Source organism: Rattus rattus, chromosome 5 (assembly GCF_011064425.1).
Source record: "Rattus rattus isolate New Zealand chromosome 5, Rrattus_CSIRO_v1, whole genome shotgun sequence".
Classification (NCBI taxonomy): Eukaryota; Metazoa; Chordata; class Mammalia; order Rodentia; family Muridae; genus Rattus; species Rattus rattus.
In genome coordinates, this window is record NC_046158.1 from 157,824,180 (window position 1) to 157,850,640 (window position 26,461).

Here is a 26,461-nt window from a genome sequence, read left to right on the forward strand (position 1 = left end):
TCTTGTGTGGTCTGCTCCTGCTGACCTCGTGTGTCTCGAGGGTTCCTCCTCCACCCAACCTACTTAAGGTAAGATCCTTTTCTGCCCTTGTCCACCCACTCAGGAAGAAACACTGAAGATTTCCTGCTGTGTGGTTCTGGGTCTTTCATAGGCCGTCTCTGAAAAGCTTCACATTATCGTGATTTTCAGTACCATATACTTATGAGCAGTCCCTGGGTCACTAGGGAGGCAAGCCTTTCTCTGCCATCAAGTATGTGTCCTACAGGACAAGTGATGTGGATGGAAGACTGACCTCACTGTTAGGTCCAGGTTGTTTTTTCCAGAACTGGGAATTGAGTCCAGGGCCTCACACACACTGAGCACATGCTTAACAAATGAACTATACCCTAGCTTCAGGTCCTAATAATTCTTTTAATACAAATGTATGATCAGGAAGACCTGTTAGGCAGTTGAAGGTTCAGAAGGCATTCTGTGGAGGGTGGAGATGAGATTCTAAGTGCCATGAGAAGCCTTTAGTGGGTGTGTCCCAGTTGGCCTGCAGCTGTGTGGGGGAGGCATTTGTTTAGAATAACAGAATAGAGGAGCGATGAGGCAGTATGAGGAAGGAGCCTCAGAAGCCTTCCTGAAGTGAAGCTGAGACCCACCCTAGATCCTAGCCTTTTGGTCAGTTCTCAGAACACCTTTGCCTAGGATTTCAAGGTCAATGACCACCTTTGATGCCCTTTGTGCCTGTGTTATAGTTCTCTCACCAGCCCAGCTCTGCTCCAAGAGATCCATTTTTAAAATTGCCTCAAAGTTTTACTATCTTTGCATTTTGTTACCCATTGATCCCTAATCTTTACTAGACTAGAACACAACCCTGTGAGCACTTCTGTCACTCCCAGCCACCGAAATACACACACACACACACACACACCCCAGAGAGAGAGAGCGAGAGAGAGAGAGAGCGCCACAGAGACACTCATAGACACTGCTCACTTTCCTGTCATTTCAGGCGGGTCTGGGGCCACAATTCCCCAGGGATTTCTCTTCCCCAGCAGGAAGTCCCAGTGGTAAGCCTCTGGCTGCTTAAAGGTCCCTGGCCCTGCCTCCCGGGACATCAGTGGGGCGGGGACTCAATTCCGGGGGCAACTCGTCCTGGGAGAGCTAGACGGAAGCACTGGGACTGACACGTGGACTTGGGCGGTGCTGCCCTGTGGGTTGTCCTAGGTCTGAGGTGGGAGGGCACGGTGCACAACGGTGCCCATGCCATCCCAGCGCTCTAGCCTGATGCAGCCAATCCCAGAGGAGACCCGCAAGACCCCTTCTGCGGCAGCAGAGGACAAACGGTGGTCCAGGTGAATTGGGGTGTGGGTGAGGCCGGGGCAAGGAGGACATTTACATTTAGGAAGGGAGCACAGGTGCTACCTCATAAGACCTGAGTTCAGGGAACACCAGACTCTAGCGGCTGCCTCCCAGCCTTTCTGCAGCCTGCCACCTTCACTCCTGGCATGCCCCCTCCCTGGGCAGCCCTAGCCCCCAAGTAAAGGGAGGGCACAGATGCTCGACCCACTAAAGGGACCCTTCTCCCATTTCCAATCAAATGCCAAAACCGGGCAAATGGCTTCTTTGCCCTTTTCCTTGCCAGTGATTCTGAGGTCTAGGAGGCAGGGTAATGTCTGTGAGGCTCGGTTGGAGCACTGGACTGGACAGATGCTCACACCATAGGGATCTATGCAGCAGCTCCAAGTCACAGGCAGGTCCTGAGTTCACAAGTCTTCTAAACTAGGGAGGAAAACAGCAATTACCCATCGTCATTCACATTCTGTTCCCACTATTTCCACTACTCTCCCAGCAAGCGGCCCCACAGAAACCAGGAGCAAAGGTGGCGTCTGACTATAAGACCACTGTGAGAGGGTTCAAATGGGAGCCTAAAAGAGCTCACACCTGCCCTGGTTCCTATGGTCTTCAGGCCCAGAGTCAAGCCTTGGTAGCTCCCAGTCACCTAGGGCAAGAGCCCTGGATCTATTGGCAGGAAGTGTAAGGCGGACCTTAAGATAGTACCACTACTGGACCTAGACCAGATGAAGACACAGCAGATCATGGGGAGGCACAGAACTAGATCATAGCCTCGCTGGTGACAGTTACAGTAGGGTCAGACTCTGCCAGATGAGGAGCACTTTGTGCCTGCCCTCACTAGCTCTCTTTCCCTCTCTGGCTTACCACCTCCCTCTCTACCCGATGTTTATCCCCAAGGCCTGTGCTTCACCTGGCCCTTGGAGGCACCACCCAGGGCTTTCTTAGAACTATAAACTGTTCTGCCAATTTTGCTGTAGGTTACAATTTAACGGCTCTGCCTGGCCCTTGTTTTTACTGTTTCTCCTGTGTAGTGTCTCCAATCACCTTTGTCAGAAGTGGTAGCTGAGAATTCTGGGGAATTTTTCAGGGTCAAGGCCATTCACAACTCACTCGGGGGTAATAGTAACAGCAATAAGTGTTGTTAGTAGGCACAGGGCATGGGAGTTCAGGGAACACCAGACTTTAGGAGCCCACCACCCACGACCAGACCACCTCCTGTTTGGAAGGCAGTATTCTCTTCAACAAAATTTGAACGTTGGGGTGGTTGGTGGAGGCTGAGTTAGAGAGATACAGTAACAGAGTATACTCTGGCCCCCTGGCTACTGTTGCCAGCACATTTCCCCTCTGAACCAAGGGCCATGTGATCACCTGTTTTCTCAGCCCGGATACTCTGCACAGGCCTTCTAACAGGAAGCTAAAGCTGCACAAGTCTGTGAGGAAGTATGCTTGCTGAAGAGATCCAGCCTGAGCTCTGGCTCCGGGTGGACAAGCGGAGCTTTTCAGACAGTCTTAGCCCAAAGATCTTTCATCAAGATGGAGGGCTCTTGGACATGAGGTTCTAACCAGTCAGGGAAGCTGGCCCGGTAGGGCCCCTCCAGGAGGATGGTCATGTTTGGTGTCACCGGCAAGCACTGAGGATGTACCTTCATTAGCCTGGCTGGTACCATCCACCCAGCTGAGGGACAAGGCCCATTTCTTGCCTCCAGGGTGTGGGGATGAAGCAGAAGGCTGTTGAGGTGCCTATTAGCATATCAAAGGGGACACTGGCCCACACTAGCGTCCGAGTACCTGTAACTTACTGAGCCCTGGTTTCTCTTCTCACCACCTCCCCTACTCCAAGCCTCTCCAGCCCCTGAGCTTTGATCCTCTCCTCCCGACCCAGCTTCTCTTTCCTTTAAAACCTCATGGCCCATTCTCTTCTGCTGACCATGTTCAGTCTGGACTCTTCCAGATGCCTGTAGCTGCACTCTCACACAACTATGATGAAGCGGGTCTCCTCAACTATACCTAGGAGCTGTCCTGGTCTCATTTTCATTCAAATAGCACCTGGCTAAGCCCCCTCCTACTCCTTCAGTTGGGGCACTGGTTGCCTAGTTTTCCCCTGACTTCCCATGGCTACCAGAAAGCTAGAGACAACTGTTATCTGGACGGTGTGGGTCTAGCTGGCTTCCTGTTTCTAACTGGTCTTCTCTAGGCAGTTAACAGGGCTGGGCAGTCATAGGTTCTCCTCGGGAAGAGCGGCGTGCCAAGTGGCTCCCTCTTGAACATCGTGGCTTTTGGCTGCTTTAGTCCCATAAAGGAATAAAATCTACCTTGTTAAAGATACCTTTGGATTATGTGACTTTTAGTGGGTGAGTTAGTGTTGCTCTTGTGTGCCTGCTGGGATCCTTGTGCCTCCCAGTCAGGTGAAACAAGGGAGCTGTGCTGTCCTCACCTAGGGGTAGGCTCTGCAGGTGGGGCAGCTTGTCAGGGCAATCAGGGTACCCTTAAGGGCAGCTTAAATGCCTGACCAGTCAGTCACCCTGTGTTCTCAGTAATCCAATGGCAATGTTGGCTCAGGACAATGCCCTGACAAGAAATGAAAGCAGAATGGGGGAGGGGTTCGTTGTGTGCTGGGCTCTTGCCGGGAAGAGTTCTGTCAAACCAAGGAGATAGGAGGGGAGGACTCCAGCTAATGGAGAGGAAACCCCATTCGAACCAACTTGCTGGCAGTTTCCCTGATTAATAAGCTTCAGACCCACTTTATCCATGTAGAATCTTGTCAGACATAATCCCTTCCTGCCTGCTAGACTACCCCTGACTGTCATCTCCAGCCAGTATCTCAGGATACCAGCCTGAGAGTAGCTGAGCTCTAAGTCTTCCCCTCTACCAGCAGGGAACTGGTTGACTTCATACTGGGTAAACTCACAGTTTGCTGCCCTCCCCAGTGCCTGAGGTCCCCAGATAAGTGTCAGAGGGCTCGGCCCTTCTTGGACCCACTCAGGAGATTCCCTCCTGACTATGGGGTTCAGAGGTTACTTGCCACACAGTGGAACCAGGATGCCCATTACCAGAGCAGCCCTTAGAGCTTTCCTACCTCCCCTGTCCTGACAGGAAGGTGCTTGGCACCATAGTCTGGGGACTGCTGCTGGCCCTCAGGAACCCACACATCTTTTGGGGGAGGGGAGGGTAATGCCCTCTGGAGCCTACCTCACCTGTCTCACTGTCACCCTCCTCTGTCCTGACTAGTGTCCTTCGAGGCTCATGCCACTTTACTCCCCTGCTAAACACAGGTACCCTGACTGCCCTGAAGTCCCACCTGCGGAGCCTACCCCTAGGTGAGGACAGCACAGCTGCCTTGTTTCACCTGACTGGGAGGCACAAGGATCCCAGCAGGCACACAAAAGCAACATTAACTCACCCACTAAAAGCCACATAATCTAAAGGTATCTTTAACAAGGTAGATTTTATTCCTTTATGGACTAAAGCAGCAGAGATCCCCCCAGCATGCCGTTCTTCCTGAGGTGCACCTATGATTGATTGCTCAGCCCAGTTAGCTGCCTGGAGAAGACCAGTTAGAAACAGGAAGCCAATTTGAGCTCCTGGCTTGTGGCTCAACGTCTCCTCTGTGCATTTGTTTTGACCTAGCTGCTCTTTCTGCCTCCTGGCCCTCACTTTTGACTCTGCTCCTATTTGCCTGTAACTCTGGGACCCATCCCAGCTGCAGCCTTGGGTCCCCCAAGCCTTATACTCTAGCTGGCTCTCTGCTATTTTGTCTCTTCCCCTGCTCAGTCTGTGCCTACGTAGACGGGGAGCCAATATCACCTGTCCACTTCCAAAGGATTTCTGTCTAGTCATACTACTCTTCTGCCTGCCCCCTCCCAGAGAGGACATCCTCCATCAAACCTGCCCTCCTCCTCCTGTCTCAGACCTGTTTCTCCTGGCTTAGACCTGTATTGAACACCCACCTCTCCAGAAGCCCCCATCTGTATTACTGGGCTCAAACCCATTTTATATCACAAATCTAAACTGTAGGTTTCTTGTAGACTCATTGTGACGGTAGTTATGCAGAATCCCTGCAGACACACCCAACCATACTCTCCACTGCTGCTCTACCTGGATGGTCTGCTCACTGCTCACCCCCATCCATGAGTCAAAGTGGACACTCTGGTGGCTGATGACCGACTGGCCAGTGCTGTGTATGGTGGCCATGTTGATATTTGTTGTACAGGGTGTCTACGAGAAGGGTCTCATGAGCCAAGAGCCATTCTCCACTATCCTACTGTGCCAAAAATCAGGCCAGGTTTGCCCCACACACACTACATCAGGCACTCAAACAATGAGCTTTTACAAAAGAGAATCTGCTTGCCAAGTGACCAGACAAGAGAACAAGTCTCCAACCTACTCCCACCAGAGACATGGCTCAATGACTGACTGAGTACTGGCCTAGCAAGAATGAGATCTTAGGTCTGATTCCCAGCACTGGAAAGAAAGAAAGAAAGAAAGAAAGAAAGAAAGAAAGAAAGAAAGAAAGAAAGAAAGAAAGAAAGAAAGAAAGAAAAAGAAAGAAAGAGGAAACATCTTTCTCCCTAGTAGAGGGCTAGGGTCTTTGCCGGCTCAGGTGAAGGAAGTAATGTGGGCCTTAGGTCTAAGCATATGTGATCAAACTCACCAATAGTATCCAGACCTTCATGTCCAAAATCACCGTCTCTTCTAAAATTGCTGTTTGAGCCAGGACAGATGAGGCTGGTCTGTCTGGAGGCCATACCAGGTTTCCTGCTTCACTGTCAGATCCCTGTTGTCAGTTGAACTCTCTAGGTGAATGTTAATCCAAAACCTGAATGTTTAAGAAGCTCTCGTAACGTATGTCTATAATCCTAGCACTCAAGAGGTAGAGGCAGGAGGATTTCTGTGAGTTTGAGTCCAGCCTGGTTGACACCATGAGCTCCAGGACAACCAGGACAAAATAGAGAGACCCTGTCTCAAACAACAAGGAGAGGAGGAGTAGAAAAGAAGAAGGAGGAGAAGAGGTAGAAGGAAGAGGAGGAAGAGGAGGAGGAGGGGGTAGGGGAAGAGGAGGAGAGGAGGAAGGGGAAGAGGAAGAGGAGGAGAGGAGGAGGTGAGGAGGAAGTGAGGAGGAGGAAAGGAGGAGGTAAGGAGGAGAGGAGGAAGAAGAAGAAAGCTAGAGTAGCTCACATCTATAGTCCTAGCAATCAGAAGGCTTAGGCAGGGGTTTGCTTTGACTCTGAGGTCACTTAGGCTCCATTATTTTGGTCTGAACAGTAAGATGGGGGAGTGGGTGGCAACAGAAAGGGAGAGAGAAAGAGCGAGAATACATTGCTTCCGTCCAGCTAAGCCCACTCTACCATGTAACCTTGAGTATACTAGGAAGTTATTATCCTCAAAGCTCGTCTCAGGAAGCATGAACCTGGCCCTGGGCCACATACCTCCCTCTTCCTTTCTTAGTTGGAAGCCATGCCGGGGTCTGCTCCTTCCCCTCTGAGACTCTGCCTCTCCACTGTCAGCCGTACACCAAATCCCACTCAAGTTGCAGTCCTGTGTGGGGATCTAGCTGCCCAGCAACCTTGCCCAGCCCGAATTCCTTCATAGAAAATTCTCCCAAAGAAGTTCTATATCCTCTCCTAACTGACCCCCACCATGGGAAATCTCAAGACCTTTCCTGAGGACCTTCGAGTACTCACTGTACCTGCTTGGGAGACTTCTGCTCCCCTGAGCTTGGGTTTCCCTGCCTAGCACATTGCCCTGCAGGTTGTGAACTAACTGCTGCCTCTAGATCCCTTCCTGTATCTCCATAGTCCACAAGAAACAGGAGAATGTATGCAATGCTTGTGTTTGGTCCTCTATTTGAGATCCTGGTGTAATCCTGGCATCCAGAGGCTTGGGCCCAGGCTCTGAGCCCTCTGAATGGGCTGCCATATATTTAACCTGCCCCATGTTCTGAGGGCTCTTGTGCCCTTCTCAGCCCCTGTGTTTAGTATTGGCCTTGTGTTCTAGAAGTCATCAGATCCAGTGCTTTCAAAAGTTCATTAAGCTGCCAAAATCCCCACCCTTACTGTTTTAGTGACTACATTCTCCTGCCCTTAGGAAGGTATCTAAGTGATTAAAGCTCTCTGTGGGCCTCCCCAGGTCCTGACCCTCTCTCTGTGTCTCACAGGCCTGAATGCCAGCTATGGACGGGGATGTTGCTCCTGGGCACCTGCTTGCTGTACTGCACGCGTGTCACCATGCCTGTCTGTACCGTTGCCATGAGCCAGGACTTCGGCTGGAACAAGAAGGAGGCTGGTATCGTGCTCAGCAGCTTCTTCTGGGGCTACTGCCTGACTCAGGTGGTGGGCGGCCACCTTGGGGATCGGTAACCAACCCCCTATCCCCATTGCTCAGGCTTGAGGGGGAACATTACCATCACCTGACACAGTATGGTCAGTCCCGCCCTTGCACACAGGAGAGGAGGGGCAGATAGGGGAGGGGTTCAACAAATATTTGGAGAGAGGCTTAGCCTTTGGGGAGAGGAGGTTGGGGGTGGCAGCCCTGAGATGGCACATAAAGAAAACATGAAGCAGACAGGCCAGACTCAGTCCTGTATAACATAGTGAGCTCTGGGCCCGTCTACAGGGCAGGTCACTGCAGTGTTTACCACAGCTCTCTGTGCAGCGGCTCATGATGCTGCTGCTCAGCCCTCTCAAACAGCCACCCCCACATTCTGTCTCTCCCTGTGTCTCCTCCAGCATTGGAGGTGAGAAGGTCATCTTGCTGTCAGCCTCTGCCTGGGGCTTCATCACTGTCACCACACCACTGCTTGCCCACCTCGGCAGCGGCCACCTGGCCTTCGTGACATTCTCTCGAATACTCACCGGTCTGCTCCAAGGTAAGAGCCGTCTTCATCTTTCTGCCTCCGATGTTGCCTTTTGACCTTCTCACTAGGAAGGGTGGTCAGAGCAACGTGCAAACGTGCACGCCTGCACACCCGCTGCTACCCTTTGCTCAAAAAAAGTTCGTTCTATACATCTAAGACATTTATTTGAATGACAACTCACTCAGGGTGGGGATTTGGGGGGAGAGGGGTGCCTTGCCATATCTGTGTTATTTGTAGGCAAAGAGGAGATGATGAAGTCATAGGGTGGTGGGGTTTTGGCCTCTCGGGAAGCCCAGGTCCCATGCTCTCGAGGAACAAGAGCTGCCTTCTGAAGAGCCCCACTCATTGACACGGTGATAGGAAGTTCCACAAGGGAGTCAGGCTGATGATTCCTGCCTCCCCACTGAGAGTGGTAACAACAAGGGGGCTGTAGGTTCCTATTGTCACACTCTGAAGGGATCTCTCAAGAGTCTCTTCAGACTGAGGTTTAAAACCCTCTAGAATGGAAAGAATACTCAAGCCTGTTTGTTTGCTTCGAGACAGAGTCTCACTATGTGCAGCCCTGACTGGCCTGGAACTCACTCTGTAGACCGAGCTGGCTTCAAACTCAGAAATCTGCCTGCCTCTGCCTCCCAAGTGCTAGGATTGAAGATGTGTGCCCAGATGTTTCTAAGCTTTCAAGCTGCCCAGGAACCAAAGGAACTCCTCCCGGGAGGAAAGTGTGTAAAAAGAATAGGTAGAGGAACTTTCCCAGAAAGGCACACATGTTTCATGTATGTACATGGCAAACATATAGAAGTGTATGGCTCACATATGTGAGTGTCTCGGGGTTCCAGAGCATACCTGAGAAGCTACTGTCTCTGTGTATCCACATAAATGTGCTAGTAGGAGGGTTGTCAAGTGCCTCCAGAGAGCTGATGTGGGGTATGTGTGTTTATGTGTGCATGCACAACAGTCTGGATGCAGGATACTTTGTCTGAGGGTAGAGCCGTTTTGCTTTAAAGCAGAGTGCTCAGGGATGTTTTACATCTCCATGTATAACTCTCATCCTAAATTAGTTTGGTTCCTTACCCAAATATTGCCAAAAGCCCATCCTGCTGATTCCTTACAGCCCAGGGAGGTAACAGAAAGGAGACATAGATGTCCTCTGAATTTATAGCCCAAACCCAAGTAGTGTCTTATCCCTCACTGGCTGTCACTGGATACTCTGTGACAGCAATCTCTGTTTGTTGTAGGTGTCTACTTTCCAGCCCTGACCAGTCTGCTGTCCCAGAGAGTGCAGGAGAGCGAGAGATCCTTTACTTACAGCACCGTGGGTGCTGGCTCCCAGGTCGGGTAAGTCTCCACATCCTTGGCATTCAGGAAGCTTTTACCTGAGCTCCCAAGGTCCATCCTTCAAGTCCAGCAGTGATGGTCCAAGTAGAGGCGTAGGCTAGTGCTAGGTTCCAAAGGCTGGTCCCTGTTCCTCAAGTCTACTGCGTTTGTGAAAATGTTTTCTCTACTGTTGTTGCTGTGACAAAACAAGGACAAGAAACAGATTAAGGAGAAAGGATTTGTCAGGCGGTGATGGCGCACACCTTTGGTCCAGCATTCGGTGGTAGGCAGAGGCAGGATGATCTCTGTTAGTTCGAGGCCAGCTTGGTTCCAGGTGAGTGAGTTCCAGGACAGCCAGGGCTACAAAGAGAAACCCTGTCTCAGAAGAAGAGGAAGAAGAGAAGGAGGAAAAGCAGAAGAGGAGAAGGAGGAAGAAAAGGAAGAGGAGAAGGAAGGAGAAAGAGAAGGAGAAGGAAAAGGAGGAATAGAAAAAGGAGGGGGAGAGAAGGGGGAGGAGGGGAAAGGGGGACAAGGAGAAGAAGAAGAAACTCACAAAGGCCCCTGCCTCTTTCTGCTGAGTGTTGGGATTAAAGGTTTGTGCCACCACACCAGCTCACTTTCTCCTTTTTATTCAGCCCAGGAACCCAGCCCATGGTTTGGTGCTGCTAACACTCAGGATAGTTCTTTCTCTTTCTCCTCAATTTAACCTTTCTGGAAAAATCTTTATAGATACTCCCAGAGGTGTGTTTCCATGGTGATTCTAAGTCTCCCTGAGCTGTCAGTAAAAGCTAACAATCATCGTGTGTTTGCCTTTCTGGGTGCTATAAGATAGGGTTTCTGCGCGTGGACTGGGTGGGTGAGCTTTATCTTTTCTCTTTCATCTGTCCTAGGGGAGCCAGAGACTGCCCCACCCTCTGCAAAACATCCCTATGCATAGAGGAAGTGCACTCACTGGTGGGCTCCTGGAAGGTTAAAGGGACTTCCTGATACATTCAGGACTAGGACTCTCTGGGGAAGAGAGAGGGAGTCTCTCTTCCCCAGAACGCCCACAGAAGAGGCTAACTCTTCCAGTTAGGGTGTCCTGACCTAACACTGAAAACACTGCTCGCACCGTGAAGTGTGGATGTCAAAGAAACAATGGGGCTCAAATTCTGCACAAGAGCTCGGTATATATCTTCACTCCCACTTCTGGTGCCTGGCACAGCAGATAGGGTTCTATACATGGCCAGGAAGAGTGGGAGAGAAAGCACCCCAGCCAAGGGTAGGTCCAGCCCTGGGTGCCATGCCTGGGGTGCTCAGGAAGAAGAAAGACAGCTCAGCCTCACACCGGAGCCCAGTGTTCTCTTTCTTGCTTGGATGGGTGCACAGAATGGTGTGTGGGTGAGGCACAGGTGCCTTGCATTGCATCTAGGAGGACCACAGTACCCTGGAGCCAAGGCGAAGATTGTGGGGCCTGCTGTAGGCATCTCTGTGTTTGCACATTAGAAGCTTTACTGGAATTAATAGTATCCTCTGTATTATATGGAGGGGAAAAAAAAAAACGAAAGAAGGAATGCTTTTATTTCAGGGTTTCCTAAGCTACCCTGTGATCATTTCCTCCTCCCTGCCCCCCACGCGCCGCCACGCCACGCCAGCATCCACATGCAAATTGCAGGCCAGTCTGAAGTTCTAGAAGGGAGAAATGAAAAACTCAGCAGCTGTTCTCATGCTGAATCTCCTCAGCTCTTCCCAGATTCCCTTTCCCCCAACCCCAGTCTCCCTGAAGAGCAAAAATCCTCCAGACGGAGAGCATCTGAGCAGCTTCTCTCCGTGGGAGCTTGACTCATTTTACGATAGCAACCAAGGTCACTACAGCACTTCTCTGTGTCTCCCAGGACTCTGGTGACTGGGGGCATAGGGTCTGTGCTCCTGGACCGGTGTGGCTGGCAAAGTGTCTTCTACTTCTCAGGCGGCCTCACCCTGCTCTGGGTGTACTACGTGTACAAGTACCTGCTGGATGAGAAAGGTAACTGCAGCCCTGTGGCCAGTCCCTCTGCCTCCTGCTTCAAACATCGGTGGCATAAACTTTTTCTGGGGAGAGTGAATAAACATCTACTCACCCAACAGGGCGCCAACAGCAGATCAAAGAAACGTTTCCACTCAGGTATAGCTTGGTCTCAACCCCGCAGGGATGGTGACGACTTCTTACAGCCCACCTCCCAAGCCGGGTGTAGCTGGCCCGCTGTTACAAACGAGAGGGGCTGGAACCTCAGGTGAGGTAGACTCCGTATTGAAGGTATTATTCTGAGGAGTCCACACTGCCTGGTTAACTAGCTCTGAGAACCCAAGAGCTGAGTCTCCCGCCTGCCCCAGCCTAGCATTCTGTTCCACTGGGGCTGAAGCTGACACAGGGAGTCTAGCAGGTAAAGGCAGGTGATGGGGCGAGGCTGAGTCTTCAGGTAGCAAGAAGGGGCTTCTAAGGGACTCCAGGCACAGGCATAGGTTAGACACAGAATTTGACTCTCACGAGTATTGCCACCCGAAAGGCACTCCCAAGGGTTTAGTAAGATGCACCCCGACCCCTCTGCCCTAGCAGCTCCTAAATGTCTGCTGTGTTAGGGACAGCATCATATACCTTGTCCTGAGCTATCCCTTTGAAACTGTTTGTTCCCTTAGATCTTGTCCTGGCCCTGGGTGTCCTGGCACAAGGCCTACCTGTGACCAGGCCCTCCAAAGTGCCCTGGAGACAACTCTTCCGGGAAGCCTCTGTCTGGTGAGCTAGATTCAGCCAGGCAGAGTGTGGGTGAGGATGGGAACATGGGGTGTGGCAGCCATGGGCTTGGCAGGACCCAGTCCTGACACTCCAGCAAATGCCCCAAGTTTCAGAGCATAGGGTCTTGGTGCCCTGGGGGGGGGGGAAGGAGCGGGTCCCACATAGAATCGTTGTCAGAGGGACTGGCAGCTGGTTACAGCCCTGATCCTGGTGTCCCACACAGGGCGGTAATCTGCTCACAGCTGTCCTCAGCTTGCTCTTTCTTCATTCTACTCTCCTGGCTACCTACCTTCTTCAAGGAGACCTTCCCCCACTCCAAGGTGGGTGTCATGTTGCCTGGGCCCTTACAGGGTAAGAGGACTAAGCTTGGGCTATAAAGACTCCTGGGTGGGTGGTTGCATCCTTGGTTTGACCACTCCATCATCCTATGGGCTTCCGGCCTGGATATGCCAGTCCATTTGGGAACAGACAATGATACACTGTGAGAGCTGTAGCTACCTCAGCCCAAAGGCTTTGACCTGCTGCCTGAGAGAACCCCCTCTCTTTAGGGCTGGCCAGCTGATCTGCTGATGCCACATGCAAGGGATACCTGTGAATACTGGAGTCCTTGGGCTGTGCATGCCCCAGGCAGACGGGCTTGGCTCCAACCCTGTCACGATAAGGGGAACATGTGGAGGATACGGCTTCAAGAGTTAGCCATTAGTGGGCTCAGTTCTTGCCCAGGAGGCTGATAATGAGTTGGTTAGGGCCTGTTCTTCGAGGACCCTCTGCTCTTAGGCCCAGCCAGTGGGTGGACAGAGCTCAACCAACCTGGTGATGGACCTGGAGTGATCCTCCTGCCTGGGTGTCATCTAGAGGCTAGGTGCCACCCTGGCCACCTTTGAGGCTGCACCTCTTCCTGCAGGGCTGGGTCTTCAATGTGGTACCCTGGTTGCTGGCAATTCCTGCCAGTTTGTTCAGCGGGTTCATCTCTGACCGCCTCATCAGTCAGGGTAAGCGCTGGGGTAAACTGTCCTGGGTAAGCCACAGTCTCGAGAACCTCACTCCCCTCTCGCAGTACAGTTATGTCACTGGGGAAAGGCCACCTCCCTGTGACACACAGACCATCCTTTAGAGTCAGCCCAAGGAATGGATGCAGCCTGGGGCCTTTAATGGGTAAAGTTGGGGAAAGCAAGAAGATCCCAGTGAACAGAATCCCGGACCTCTCTGGGGAACAAAAAGTGTCCGTGTCACATGTCACAGGTACCCAGATTTGCTCTCGAATCTTCCAGAGCTCCAGGGGCCACACTGCTGCCCCGTGAAGCAATGTCCTTACAGACTCCTCAGGTGTAGAACACACACACACGTGTGTGCTCCTTCTCAGGATACAGGTGTTCCTCAACAGAAAGAGGCACACGTTCATTGCACAAGATCAGAAAACTTGAAGAAACGAAAAAGAAACAGGACTGGGCTTACCTGATAGCTGGCACTTTTGCAATGGCCCATGGGACTGCCCTTCCATATTTCTACCCAGACTGTACCACAGGAAACCCTCTGACACACATACTGTACACAAGAGGGTGCAATTTATTTATTTTATGTATGTATAAGTACACTGTCGCTGTCTTCAGACACACCAGAAGAGGGCATCAGATCCCATTATAGATGGTTGTGAGCCACCATGTGGTTGCCGAGAATTGAACTCAGGACCTCTGGGAGAGCAGTCAGCGCTCTTAACCGCTGAGCCATCTCTCCAGCCCGAGGGTGCAATTTATGATAGGGAACCTCCTGTCTTGAGCTCTGGAGCGCTGCCCTGGACACCCCATTTACTCTTCTGTGACTGGGTGGGCGAGACTCTATTGAGGACCTGAATGAGCTGTTGGGAACTCATCCTGGGTCTGTCTCCCTGCTCAGGTTACAGAGTCATCACGGTGCGTAAGTTCATGCAGGTAGGAAAACCGTTTGAATCCCCTGTCTCATTTTCTTTTCCTATTGCTGTGATAAGGTATTGTGAGAAAAGCAACTTACAGAAGAAAGAATTTGTTTAGCGCTTCCAGTTCTAGAGGCTTGGGGTCCAAGACTCCAATAATGGAGAACATTGCAGCAGGCAGCAGGCAGGCAGGCACGACCCTGGAGTAGTAGCAGAGACCTTACATCTTGAGACAGACAGCCACACAGCAGAGACTCCCTACTTTGTTTTGCCTCCTGGGACCTGAGGGTTGTGTACTCCAATCCCCTGATTTCTAGAACCAGGCTGGTTCTAGAAATATACACTGGGAAGGCTACAGCCAGGTCTCACGGCCCCCAGAACCAGTACCTGCTCCTAGGCGTTGGCAGAGTCAGCTCAGTTTCGAAAGTCTGTAGGATATCAAAGCATCAGACGTCAATCCATTGAAATAGGACCCAGAAAGCGGCTGCTGTAGGTGGCCATTGGAAGATGCTCTGGGGTCCATATTGGCTGACCCGAGAACGTCCTCAGAGTTCTGAAGACACTCTCTGCTCTTCCTCTGTGCCAGGGCAGGTAGAGTTGGGAAGCTCCGGGCTGGGAGGGGTTCTGAGGTAGAATCAATCTGCTCTTGTTCAGAACACTAGGGGTTCTTTATATGGGTCCAAGCCTAGATGGGACATACGGGCCAGCATGGCTCCTTGGCCTCTCACCAGCCCTGTCCTGCAGGTCATGGGCCTTGGTCTGTCAAGCATTTTTGCCCTGTGTCTGGGTCACACCACAAGCTTCCTCAAGTCTATGATCTTTGCGTCAGCGTCCATTGGCTTCCAGACCTTCAACCACAGGTAAGAGTCCACAATCTCATCCCACGGGGTGCCAGTTTTTAGTACATTCTGGTTCAGGGGCCTATGAAGGTGGGGTTATGGAAAGCTCCCAATAGTCTGTCACAGTGAGCAGATCTGGGTACCAAGCAAGGGTCAGTCAGGAAAACAAGGACCCCCCCCCCCAATACTGGGAGGAGGGCTGGGAGGAAGACTGAACACAAACACCAGGCTTGATGTCCCTCCGTAGTCTGTTCCCTTCTTTCTGCACCTTTTCTCTCATTTTGAGCAATGGCAACCTCAAGCGTCTCTGGGGTGCATTAGGAACCCTCTTCAAAGCTGTTCCAAATTAACAAACGGGAAACTGCTCACATTCGAGCCCTACCGCATGCTTCCCTGGCCTTGTGTACATTCTCAGGAGCAGCTTCTAGGGTTGTATCAACAAGAGGGTGGGAGAGCGGAAGCATGGAGCATAGGGTGCCACCAGGCCTAGGGCACCTGGCAGGTAGGGGCAGGGGCTGGCCGGGGTGTCTTCTAGTGATTTACAACCATCTCTTATGCTCCAGTAACAACTTCGGGCTAAGTAGAGGTGGCCAGGCCTAAGGACACTCACCTGCCTTCCTTCCTGTTTCTCACAGTGGTATTTCAGTCAACATTCAGGACCTGGCCCCATCCTGTGCTGGTTTCCTGTTTGGTAAGCCACTTGCTTATCCCTGCTTTATCTCCTGCCTTGCCTTTGACAGTGGGTTATGGGGGAGGGGAGGCTGTAGGAGCAGCAGTGGGTCTCCTCATGGTATCTCTCCCCCCCCACTTTCCTGTTCACAGGTGTAGCCAACACTGCAGGGGCCTTGGCAGGTAAGGGCTGGCTCCAGGTTAGAGGTTCTCTTGTCTTTTGGTTTGGGTCAACTGGTAAATGAATTTAGAGTGGAGCGAAATGGGGGTCATCCCATGTCACTCATCTCATGGGGGTCTCAAAGTCAAGGTAGGGCCCAAGATGGCCCAGGGCAATCTCAGATATGCCAGCCGAGGTGCCACTTGACTTGGTTGATGGTGGGGGACTCACGAGCCATTCTCCCCTGACTGACTTCATGTGACAGTTAGTCCTGTAGGTTAGGGTACCATCTGGTCCCTCCACTGAGTACCTGGCTCATCCTCTACCTCCTGCTTTGCTCCCCTTGGGTGGGATGTGGAGTGAAGACACCATTGATACGTGATTTGGAGTGACCTCTGAGGACTCTGCCTTCTGAGAGCCCCCTGAGTCTGAGTCTCCTGTGGTCCATAGCTCAGAGTTCAGATTTTATCCCTGAGTCTTCAAGGCTCTGCCCTGCTCTGCTGCTGAACTCACTGATGTGTGGGGGCTGGCTTCCCAGGACCGTCAGTCAGTCTCCGCCTTTCTTGTCAGGTGTGGTAGGCGTGTGTCTAGGTGGCTATCTGATCGAGACCACTGGCTCCTGGACCTGTGTGTTCCACCTGGTGGCCATCATCAGCAACCTGGGACTGGGCACCTTTCTGGTGTTCGGGAAGGCACAGAGGGTGGACCTGGTACCCACTCACGAGGACCTCTAGCTTCCTGACGATCAGTCCCCAGGACGTGACGTCAGCAGCCTAGAGACAACAACTCTGTCGGTGAAACTCTGGGAACTCCACCTCGGATGTATGAGCAGACAGCAAGACCACCGTCTCCTGGGGAATCCACATGAGTTGGAGAGATAGCCTGAGTACACACAGGAGGAACGTCACGACTCCACAAATGCTTGCTAGTCCTGGCTTCTCTCAGGTTCAGTGGGACGGCTGCTGTTACGGAAGCTACATTGCCGATGGGAGGTCTCCACAGCCTCAGTCCATGAGGGTTGTTTCCCCGACAAGATTTCTCTGGGTTAAGGATGCGTTGTGTGCTGGTAGATGTTCAGGGGGCAGTTCCAACCCCCACCTGCTCCGGGCATCTTCCTATCTCCATCTCTCCAGTAACAATACTCTAAGAAGTCCGTAGACACTAGACCATGTCTCCATAAGACAGGCCCACAGTTCAAAACCACAGAGAAGCCATGGTTTCTGCTTCTCTCCCGAAGTCAGGCTGCCACTCCAGCTGGGCCAGCGTGCGGTAAGCTAGAGGTCCTTGCCTGCCTTTGCAGACCCTGGTTCCCATTCCTGTGGATCTCTCAGCACTACTGATGTGTCCTGGGCTGGCAGGTGCCTGGAAGTCCTCAGGCTTTGCCTGGACACTCCAGACATCACAGACCCCAGAACAAGGAGGAACACCCCACCACACACACACACACACACACACACACACACACACACACACACACACCCATCTGGCCTTGTTTTTCTACCTCCCCTCTTATTCTCTGTGGAGCTGGTCATTTCATGAGCTGATAATGAATTCTCCAAGATGCATATTAGATTTTCTTTATAGATATGGTGAGTCTCGCCAGGGCCTTATTTAAGTGAAAACTATTAAACTATTTAAAGATAAGACTTGTTTTATTCAATACCTTTTGTTGCATGAACTTTTCCTGGGGAGACAAACAAAATTCTATTCAGCCCTATTTAGATCGTCAGCGACACACCAGAAAATGGTTCCACATAGCCAGGCACAGTGACACACACCATTAATCCTAGCACTCGGGAGACAAGTGAGTTTGAGGCCAGCCTGGTTTACACAGTTTCAAGACAGCCAGGGTTATATAGAGAGATCCCCTTCTCAAAAACAGCCAACCAACTAAACAAATATCCAAGCAAAGAAAAAAAAAATGGTTCTACCCAAGTTTAACCTGATGAAACAATGAGTTTGGTTTTGGATTTTTTAAAAAGATTTATTTACACTGTAGCTGTCTTCAGACACACCAGAAGAGGCCATCAGATCTCATTACAGATGGTTGTGAGCCACCATGTGGTTGCTGGGAATTGAACTCAGGACCTCTGGAAGAGCAGTCAGTGCTCTTAACCACTGAGCCATCTCTCCAGTCCATGGTTTTGGTTTTTTTGAGACAGGCTTTCAATGTTCTGGAAACTCATTTTGTAGACTAGGATGGCCTTGACCTCACAGAGATCCTCCTGACTCTGCCTCTCACATGCTGGAGGTTAAAGGCATGAGCCACCACTGTCCAGTTTACCAATGAGTTTAATTGGAGTTATTTACAGGTGGATATACCACAAAAGGAAGGTCTTCCTCACCGAGCAGTCATTAGGGGAGAGGCTTTGTGTGATTAAACTGCCTCATGACTTCTGCTCTGTGAGAGAGTGCTAGTTCTCAGTCTTGTGAGGGGCTTATGTCAGACATCAGCTGCTCTCACTTCAGAAGGGCCATGCCATGCCCAGAGGGGAGCTTTCCCTTGTATCATGCCCTGAGACAGAGCAGAAAGCTCAGTGAGTGAAATGCTTGTTGAACAGCATGAGGGCCTGGGTTTGGGTTCCCAGAACCCACATACCAAAGCCAGGCATAGTGATACCATGATGTGCATCATAACCATAAATGGTGAACTTCAGGTGTTGTGAGAGACCTCGACTTAAAGAAACAGAGTACTGTAGAGCAAAGCATCTGTGTTTACCTCCAGTCTCCTCATGCACCAGCGTGGGCTAGCTCATACTCACTCATGCACCCGCATGGGCTAGCCCATGCTCACGCATCAGCACAGGCTAGCCCATAGGCACACACACATTTATTTACCTTTTTAAAAAGAGTGAACATGTGTTGAGAATGTTCTACCATCCATTCACAGGGAAAGCAGAGGGGCGTCAGCCGGATCTGAGGAGAGCCTCAGAGCACTGATGTAGTGCTTGCTTACCTGTCTATACAACTCCTGTCAGAAGTGTGTGCAAATCTCCAGAGCAAGATGCCCTGAACCAGATGTGCCACGTAGTGATGTGTGAGCACAAACTTTCCTGTGTGGTCTTCCAACTGTAAATAAAAGTACTCTTTTAAGATTCATTTGTGTGTGTGTGTGTGTGTGTGTGTGTATGTGTGTGTGTGTGGTATTTGTTATGTGTGTTGTGTGTGTGTGTGTTTGGGGTGTGTGGTGTGTGTGTGTGCTGTGTGTGAGTGTGTGTGTGTGTGTATGTGTGTGCATGTGTGTGTATGCATGTGTGTGTGAGTGTGTGTGCTGTGTGTGAGTGTGAGTGTGTGTGAGAGTGTGTGTGCGTGTGTGCTGTGTGTGTGTGTGAGTGGGTGCATATGTGTATGAGTGTGTGTGTGTTGTGTGTGAGTGTGAGTGTGCTGTGTGTGTGTGCTGTGTGTGTGTGCATGTGTGTGTATGCATGTGTGTGTGAGTGTGTGTGAGAGTGTGTGTGTTCGTGAGTGTGAGTGTGTGTGCATCTGTGTGAGAGTGTGTGTGTGAGTCTGTGTGTGTGCATATGTGTGTGAGTGTATGTGTGAGTGTGTGTGCATGTGTGTGAGGGTGAGTGTATGTGTGTGGTGTGTGTGTGTGTGTGTATGTGTATGTGTGCATGCTACATGTGTTGGGGCACCCATGGAGGCCAAAAGAGGACACTGGATCCCTCGGAGCTGGAGTTATAGGCAGTCATAAGCTGCCCAATGTGGAAGAACCAAACTTGGGTCTTCCAGAAGAGCAGTGAATGCTCTTAACCAATGAACTATCTCTCTAACCAGGCCTTGTAGGATGGGTCCTGATTGTTCAGTCAGAGGAGCGTCCTAGGAACCCCAGACTGTGCTTCCATAAGCTTTTATAGTTGGGTTCCTGAAGCTAGAGGGCCATATTCAAGAAGGCCCGTGTGTGCCAACTAGAGTTTTGTCAGTTTAACATGTTAGAGTCATTTGGGAAGAGGGAACCTCAGTTGAGAAAACGCCTCCATCTGATTGCCCGTGGGGCCATTTCATGAGTGATTAATGTGATGGGCCAGCCCATTGTGGGTGGTACCACCCCCGGGCAGGTGGTCCTGAGTTGTCTAAGAAAGCAGGCTGATAAGCCATGAGAAGCAAGCCAGTGACTGCTTCGATTCCTGCCTCCGGATTCCCACCTTGAATTCCTGCCCTAATTTTCTTCAGTTTTGAGATGTGACCAGGAAATTGTAAGCTGAAATAATCCCTCTTCCTCCCGGATGTGCTTTTGGTCATGATGCTTTATCACAGCACAATTAAAACACTAAGACGGGGGCTGGGTCAAGAGCTCTGGCTGCTCTTCCAGAGGACCCACCTTCAATTACTTCTCAGCACCCACATAGCAGCTCACATGTGTCTCTAACTCCGGTTCCAGGGGTTTCTGTCACCCTCACACAGACATATGTGTAGTCAAAACAACAGTGAACATAGAATCAATTATATATTCTTCTTCCCCCTCTTCCTCCTTCTCTTTCTCCTGTTTACAGGCAATGTAGAATGTACTCTCTTGCATTTTTTAAAAGTGCAATAAGTGGCATTAAGTACCAGTGGAATCAACTGGCTCATTTGTTTGCTGGTAAGTTCTCGCCTTTGTGGGTTTATTAAGCAAAAGTCCATAACCTGCCTCCCACAGTTCCAAGATCTGGAAACAGCCCCTGGGATGAGGTAGTCTTTTGGCTGTCCTAAGGAGTTCTGGGTAGAAGGTTTTGGCCATTTTGGCCAGGGGGCCTTTCAGAGGCATTTAGAAGGGGTAAGAGGGAGCCTTCCTGCGGAGGGCAGGTTCAGGTATTACCCCACAGTGATCACATAAGGCTGCATTTGGAGAGGGTCTTCACAAAAACGTAATTAGGTGGCAGGAGCTCTGTGTGGACCCTAGAGACACCAGAGTGAGTGGTGAGGAGTTTGTCTCCCTTCTCCCTGTCCCTTGTCTAATGCCCTTATCAACTCAGACTAGCCAGTTGGGTCCGCCTACCCAGCCCTGCACTTACACACAGCTAGTCTGGCCTTGCCTGTAGGTAGATCCACAGTCATCAGGTTTTCAGATCCTCCTGCTTCAAGTTCTAGAAACAGTTCTAATAGCTTCTGGGCCAGTCCAGGGCTCCCGTTGGGTTCTGATGGGGCCTTTCTCCTGGAACCCGGAGGACATTTCTTCTTTGCTTTCGCTTCCTAGACATAGAGTCCGTTTAAGTGCGTGTGGGTTCGAATGTGCGTGGGTGGCTATGACTGTGTGAACTAGTCTTGGTGTTTTGTCTGTTCAGCCCACCACCTTGTATACAGCCACTGACATTCCACCTTTGGCCGACAGAGGGCACTGCCGGACAGGGCCGCGTTAACTTCAGGATTCTGTGGGGACTGGTGCCACCTAGCGTCTCAGGACATAACGGGGAGGAGGGGCTGAGCGAGCACTGAAGTTACTGCAGGGGAGCCGTCAAGCCTAGTTCATAGTGAGGCAAAGACAAACATGAATCCAAGAGGAACCTTCTCTAGGTCTTCAATTCTTCCTCAGGGCTCGGATGGACATGTTGGGTGCTGGGTAGGAGTCTTCTCTATGACAGGTGAGAACTTTTGGACCAGTCCATTCTCTCTTAGTCTGGAACAACCACAGTGGGTACGTCCTGCTGCCCAGGAGAGTTGGACATGTGACTCATGACTCCGCCTTTGATGAAAAGATGCAGAAAGCCCGAGCTGAGAGCTTGCAGGTCTCTCCTGAAGATGTTGTAATGTGGTACTCCAGCACCTGCTCTCCCGCATCCTCCTCCCCACACCCTAGGCCCTTTGCTGCCCCTGAGAACCTGTTCTCACCTCCTCTCACAACAAGAGTTACTGTGAGATGTTGGGCTCAGTGTTGGTGGTGAGAGCTCTCTTCTCTGGGCTCATGTGGGGCTTTAGTAGACTGTCCTGGAGACCTTCAAACCTCCACCTCAGGGGACAGTCAGTCCTTCATGGAAAAAGTGGTTCTTTCTCCCCATACCGGGGCCCATCAAGGGATGAATCTCCTGGGAATCCAATCTAGAACAGGAGAGACAGGTTAGGGCTAGAGTGGAATGCAGGGGTGCCCAGCCCACTTTGTGCAAGGTTTGTCTTACAGGAAGATTCTGGGACTGGCCATGCAGTCTTTGTGACAGTTATTAGATAACTCACAGGGGAGTTTGGAGGTGTGGACACATCTCCTGCAGCCTGGTCATGCCTAGTGTCTCCCTGAGCCAACTGGCTTGACCCCCTCCTACCTCTGCCGGAATGTCCTTCCAGCTGAGACTGCCTGTTCAAGTTGCTGACCTGTTTACAGACTTTAGAAGCCCCGCGCGGACCTCCCTAGGGGTCCCCCACCTTTAGCTCCAGCTCAGGTACAGGGCTGCCCCTCCTACTTACCTTAGGTGAGACTTCCCTGTCGTTTCTTTAAATCAAGCCCTTTAATGGCTGCTTAATATTCATAATTAGTATGTTAATGTCTCCTCCACGTCTCTAGGCTGTCTCCCTATTTCTGGGCTTTTGTCCTTCAGCTGTTAAGATAACAACCCCTTCAGGTTCTCACTTGTCCCCTTGGGGACCCCTGGACATCAGCTTTCTGGGTGAAGCCATCAGACCTGGGATGGTGCCCCGGGCTTCGGCGGAGCCTCCTGGAGTCCTCGGTGTCCTCCCATTCGCTTGTCCGCCAGCCCCTCCCCCACCCACTGTCTCCTGCTAGGCTAGGTAGTGAAGGAGCTAGAAATACACTTTTGATAGCATTTACTTTATTATGTCTAATTGAAAAGCAGTGAAGTTGAGTCATGAATATTCAGGTTGGAGTCTCTGGCAAGGAGCCAGTTTTCGAGGGTGATTCAGGGACTCACCTCAGTATGGGGCCTGTCCGGGGGGGGGGAGTGGTAGCGGGGAAGCTATTAATTGAAATAGCTTCATTAATTAGTAATTAACAGCAGGGTAATGACTATGTCACACGTCGTATTTCAGTGATGCCCTTCATGTGTTATGGGGCCTTTAATTAAAGGATGTGCATTTTAATTAAAGGCAACCCTGGCCCTTTGGCCTTCGGAATACAAAGGATGCTCTTGATTCATTTGAAGCTGGGGGTTGGGGGCTGGAGGCCATGAGGGTCGTAGGCCAGTACAGGAGAGGACCTTGGCCCAAGGCTACAGGATGGAAGGAGACTGAGAGCCCCCTGAATGCTGCACGGCCCGCCCACCGGTTCCCCAAGGGCCCAGAGTCCTAGAGGGCAGGCCTGGGGAAATCATGCCTTGGGGGCCCCAAAGCCTCTGGTGCCAGCTTCATTTCTCTGCATCCTGAGATGCCAGGGTCTGTCCCAGCAGTCATGGCAGCCCACAGAGGAGATGAGGAGCCTTCCAGGGAGGAATGAGTCGGGTGCAGTGGTCAGGGAAATCGAAGCTCTAACTGACTACCAATCAGAACGATCTGCAGCTCCGACTGACTAGCAACCAGGTGCTTCTTCATTTACGCACGGCCCACAGAACAAAAGACAGGATAATGATTATGCGAGAAGTACAGATCATATGTCTGATTTTTTTATTTGTTACATGTCCAGGGGTACAAGTTTAGTCACAATTAGAAAAAGGATAAGTAGAACAGATTTTAATCTTTATTAACTTGAGTATATCTTATTTACATTTCAATTGTTATTCCCCTTCCCGGTTTCCCGGCCAACATCCCCCAGCCCCTCCCCCTCCCCTTCTATATGGGTGTTCCCCTCCCCATCCTCCCCCCAACAACCACGTTCACTGGGGGTTTAGTCTTGGCAGGACCCAGGGCTTCCCCTTCCACTGGTGCTCTTACTACGATATTCATTGTTACCTATGAGGTCAGAGTCCAGGGTCAGTCCATGTATAGACTTTGGGTAGTGGCTTAGTCCCTGGAAGCTCTGGTTGGTTGGCATTGTTGTTCATATGGGGTCTTGAACCCCTTCAAGCTCTTCCAGTCCTCTCTCTGATTCCTTTAATGGGGGTCCCGTTCTCAGTTCAGTGGTTTGCTGCTGGCATTCGCCTATGTATCTGCTGTATTCTGAGTGTGTCTCTCAGGACAGATTTTATTTTATTTTGTATTTTGTTTTGTTTTTTTAAAAGACAAGGTTTCTCTGGGTAGCCTTGTCTGTCCTGGAACTCACTCTGTAGACCAGACTGGCCTCACACTTTTGGAGATCCACCTTTGCCTCTAGATTTTATTTTTATTATCAGCCCTATAACCCCAATTTAAAGAATCTTAAAAAAGTCTCCTTCAGAACAAATACATTTATTATTATATGACAGCCTGGCTTTAGGCTGGTAGTGTTTAACAGTTTGAAAGCACTCTAGACAAATAGAAAATATCTTAACTGCTTTTTTATGAGTAGCAAACACTAATATTTAACTCCTTATACTCTATCTATGTTATTAAGTAGGAAACATTTATTTTAGTCAATTTTTTTTTCCTGGAGCTGAGGACTGACCCTAGGGCCTTGCACTTGCTAGGCAAGCACTCTACCACTGAGCTAAATCCCCAACCCCTTAGTCAATCTATCTTAATTACTCCTTCAAGGATGTACCATGTAGGACCCCCTATTTTGAAACTATATTTTCAGAGAGCTCTAAGCACATTTTTAAAAGAGACCTTGAATTTGTAAGCTATTCTGGCCAGTCAGAGTTTGTCAGTTGTCTCTGTTAACCTGGCACCGATTTTACTGTTTGAGTTTGCTTAGGGGTGGATACCCCAAGAAGCTTCCTGGAGTAGTGGCCTCATTTAGCCATTCCCAGCTTAGATTGCTTATCTGTGTTGAACAATTTCCATAGCATAAGGAAGACTTCTAAATAGTGGCCAGATAGCTGTGTTTAGGGTTTTCCTAAAAAAGACTCACACATAATTTTCTCAGGAAAAGACATAAAATGAATTCTCGTGCAGACAGTCCCCCAGGAATGCAACCCAGAGACCAAGCCCTAAGTGTTAGTGACAGAAGGACAGTGACTGCAGCATTCGGCCCAGCTTTGCTGGAGCTGTGTCAAACCGCTGTGCTGGCTTCATGACTCTAGCCTGTGCTAGAAGGGCATGGCTCTTCATGCCTCCTAGCAACAAGCAGAAGGGCTTCGGCTCCTAACACACAGAGAAAGATTATTTCTACACATGGTTCCAAAGGCTTTAAGGCACAGCTGTGAAGTTCTGAAACCCAGCAGCAGAACCTTCGCCCCAGCATGGTGCTGGGCTGCAGAAGGAAGCAGGAATAGAGACAGAAATCCAGTTGTCCCCAGAGCGTTGATGAAGAAGACTGCTTACTGAGGTTATTGCTGTGTCTAGGTTACCTCTCCATGCTGGTTCATCCCCGACAGCACTGGAGCAGGTGACCAAGCTGCCTACTCCCTGGAGAAAGTGAGGGTGCCCGGTAAGGAAAGACTTCCTGCTCAACCTCTGACAGCTCCTGGCTGCACCAAGGCTAGGTGTGCACCATGGGGTCCTTTTATTACCCCGGCTCCTGCTGGACAGACACAGGGCAGAAAGCTTCTGCTCCCCTTCAGTCCCACCCCCTCATTGTCATACCCTTCTTTCCGTCTCTGTCTCACACATTGTGTATGCATCACTCAGTATTCACTTAGATATGTGTAATGTGGCACCCTCACACTCCCATATAAACACACACATGGAAATGCCCAGAATACAGGGGCATATTCATGCACACTACACATGTTCATATCTTCATATGCACACATGCAAACCAACATAGACATATGTTTGTGTGTACACACAAATAAGCCCAGGCTACCCACAGGGCTTAGAGGCAAGGGCGAGTTCAGGTTTTGCAGCTTAACACACGTTTATTTTTCATCCTAAGGCACCCTAAGAGGTCCAGGGTTGGGGTACCTGTTTCCTGGAGTTCGTGGACAGTGCTCCTGGTTATCCAGTGGCCTCGGTTGGTAGGGATCATTGACTGAAGAACACTAAAGAGCCCTCTCACTTGGCCTGGTAAGCATGAGCACTCTTCTCCCTCCTGGAAAGCATGAGCACTCTTCTTCTCCCTCCTCGTCTGAGTGTCAGAGGGAAGCAGACAGCTGCAGGAGCTGCCTGGAGAGCCTTGTCTCCTGCCAGAGGGCAGGAGTTCAGGGTTTGCTCCCCTTCTAGCAAAAGTGGTCAAAGGAACAGAGCATGAATGGGGAGTGTGCAAGGGAGAGTGTGCATGGGAGAGTGTGCGTGGGAGAGTGTGTGTGGAAGAGTGTGTGTGGGAGAGTATGCTTAGGAGAGTGTGCATAGGAGAGTGAGCTTGGGAGAGTGTGCATGGGAGAGTGTGGGAGAGTGTGCATAGGAGAGTGCACATAGGAGAACATAAGTAGGAGATTGTGCATAGGAGAGTGTGCATGGGAGAGTGCACATAGGAGAGTGTGCATAAGTAGGAGGGTGTGCATAGGAGAGTGAGGAGGGTGTGCATAGGAGAGTGCACATAGGAGAACATGAGTAGGAGATTGTGCATAGGAGAGTGTGCATAGGAGAGTGTGCATGGGAGAGTGTGCATAGAAGAGTGCATAGGAGAGTGAGCTTGGGAGAGTGTGCATAGGAGAGTGCACATAGGAGAACATAATAGGAGATTGTGCAGGAGAGTGTGCATGGGAGAGTGTGCATGGGAAAGTGTGCATGGGAGGGTGTGCATGGGAGA

The 26,461-nt window shown here is 50.7% G+C and overlaps 1 protein-coding gene across 3 annotated transcripts; it reads left to right on the forward strand.

The window, feature by feature from the left end:
• Positions 1-1,166: 1,166 nt before the first annotated feature.
• On the forward strand, positions 1,167-17,494 carry Slc17a9 (solute carrier family 17 member 9). Of its 3 annotated transcripts, none has more exons than XM_032904950.1 (13): positions 1,167-1,337; positions 7,493-7,690; positions 8,064-8,203; positions 9,427-9,526; positions 11,380-11,510; positions 12,161-12,257; positions 12,481-12,577; positions 13,162-13,249; positions 14,151-14,185; positions 14,911-15,026; positions 15,641-15,696; positions 15,828-15,857; positions 16,405-17,494. In XM_032904950.1, exons 1-13 carry the CDS (start codon positions 1,246-1,248, stop codon positions 16,566-16,568), a joined length of 1,344 nt encoding a protein of 447 aa, XP_032760841.1. In that variant the 5' UTR covers positions 1,167-1,245; the 3' UTR covers positions 16,569-17,494. The 3 variants fall into 3 exon arrangements, with proteins under 3 accessions (XP_032760841.1, XP_032760842.1, XP_032760843.1); XM_032904952.1 differs by having other exon boundaries at positions 1,211-1,337; positions 7,493-7,620; XM_032904951.1 differs by lacking the exon at positions 14,151-14,185.
• The last annotated feature ends 8,967 nt before the right edge of the window (positions 17,495-26,461 follow it).

What these genes read in the sequence shown, in the direction of transcription:
- Slc17a9 (XM_032904950.1), top strand. Translation starts at nt 1,246, where the DNA reads ATGCCATCCCAGCGCTCTAGCCTGATGCAGCCAATCCCAGAGGAGACC. An exon ending in AGACCTTCCCCCACTCCAAG is followed by an intron (nt 12,578 to 13,161) that starts GTGGGTGTCATG and finishes CTCTTCCTGCAG; the next exon opens with GGCTGGGTCTTCAATGTGGT. An exon ending in TTCCAGACCTTCAACCACAG is followed by an intron (nt 15,027 to 15,640) that starts GTAAGAGTCCAC and finishes TGTTTCTCACAG; the next exon opens with TGGTATTTCAGTCAACATTC.